At 43.8% G+C, this 543-nt stretch overlaps 1 protein-coding gene across 1 annotated transcript in view; it reads right to left on the reverse strand.

Moving 5' to 3' along the window:
• Window positions 1–543, reverse strand: part of nup133 (nucleoporin 133) — a gene marked incomplete in the record, with an annotated part of 100,913 nt that overhangs the window by 3,817 nt on the left and 96,553 nt on the right. Inside the window, 1 exon segment of the mRNA XM_032516326.1 lies at window positions 524–534. Coding sequence (XP_032372217.1) covers window positions 524–534 — 11 coding nt within the window.

Here is a 543-nt window from a genome sequence, read left to right on the forward strand (position 1 = left end):
GGATAAGAGGATGAAGATGGATGGACCTAGGGTGCCCAAACCTTCGAGCCCCACTGTACACTAGTTCGGGGTCTCTTAGAAATTTCCATCGCACTCCATTATAGACAGAATAGCAGCTGAGATCAGTTGCATTGTTATATTTACCAGGGCAGCAGATTGTAGATTACATTATGTGCTGACATAACTGCAAAAGCAATGACTCCAATGTTTCCTCAGTTTTTTTTAAAAATGATATCACATCAGTAAACAGAATCAGCCTTTTAAACACTGGATGAATATTGCATTAAAGATCAGCCCCCCCACACAGATCAGCTGGTGTTCTGTCTATAATGGAGTGAAGTGGAAATTTCTAAGTGACCCCGAACCTTTGACCAGTAGTGTAGGTAAGGTTGCCGTCCAGTTAGGCTTAAGGATTCACCGCCATTCATACAGTACATGTAGCAGGGGGTCTAGTCTGTCTCTCCTTCAGCTCAGGGGTCAATGGACTAATCCAGACTAGGTAAACATGACAGGAGTGTCTTACTCGTCTCTCCTTCAGCTCAG

This window comes from Etheostoma spectabile, chromosome 5 (assembly GCF_008692095.1).
Source record: "Etheostoma spectabile isolate EspeVRDwgs_2016 chromosome 5, UIUC_Espe_1.0, whole genome shotgun sequence".
Lineage (NCBI taxonomy): Eukaryota > Metazoa > Chordata > Actinopteri > Perciformes > Percidae > Etheostoma > Etheostoma spectabile.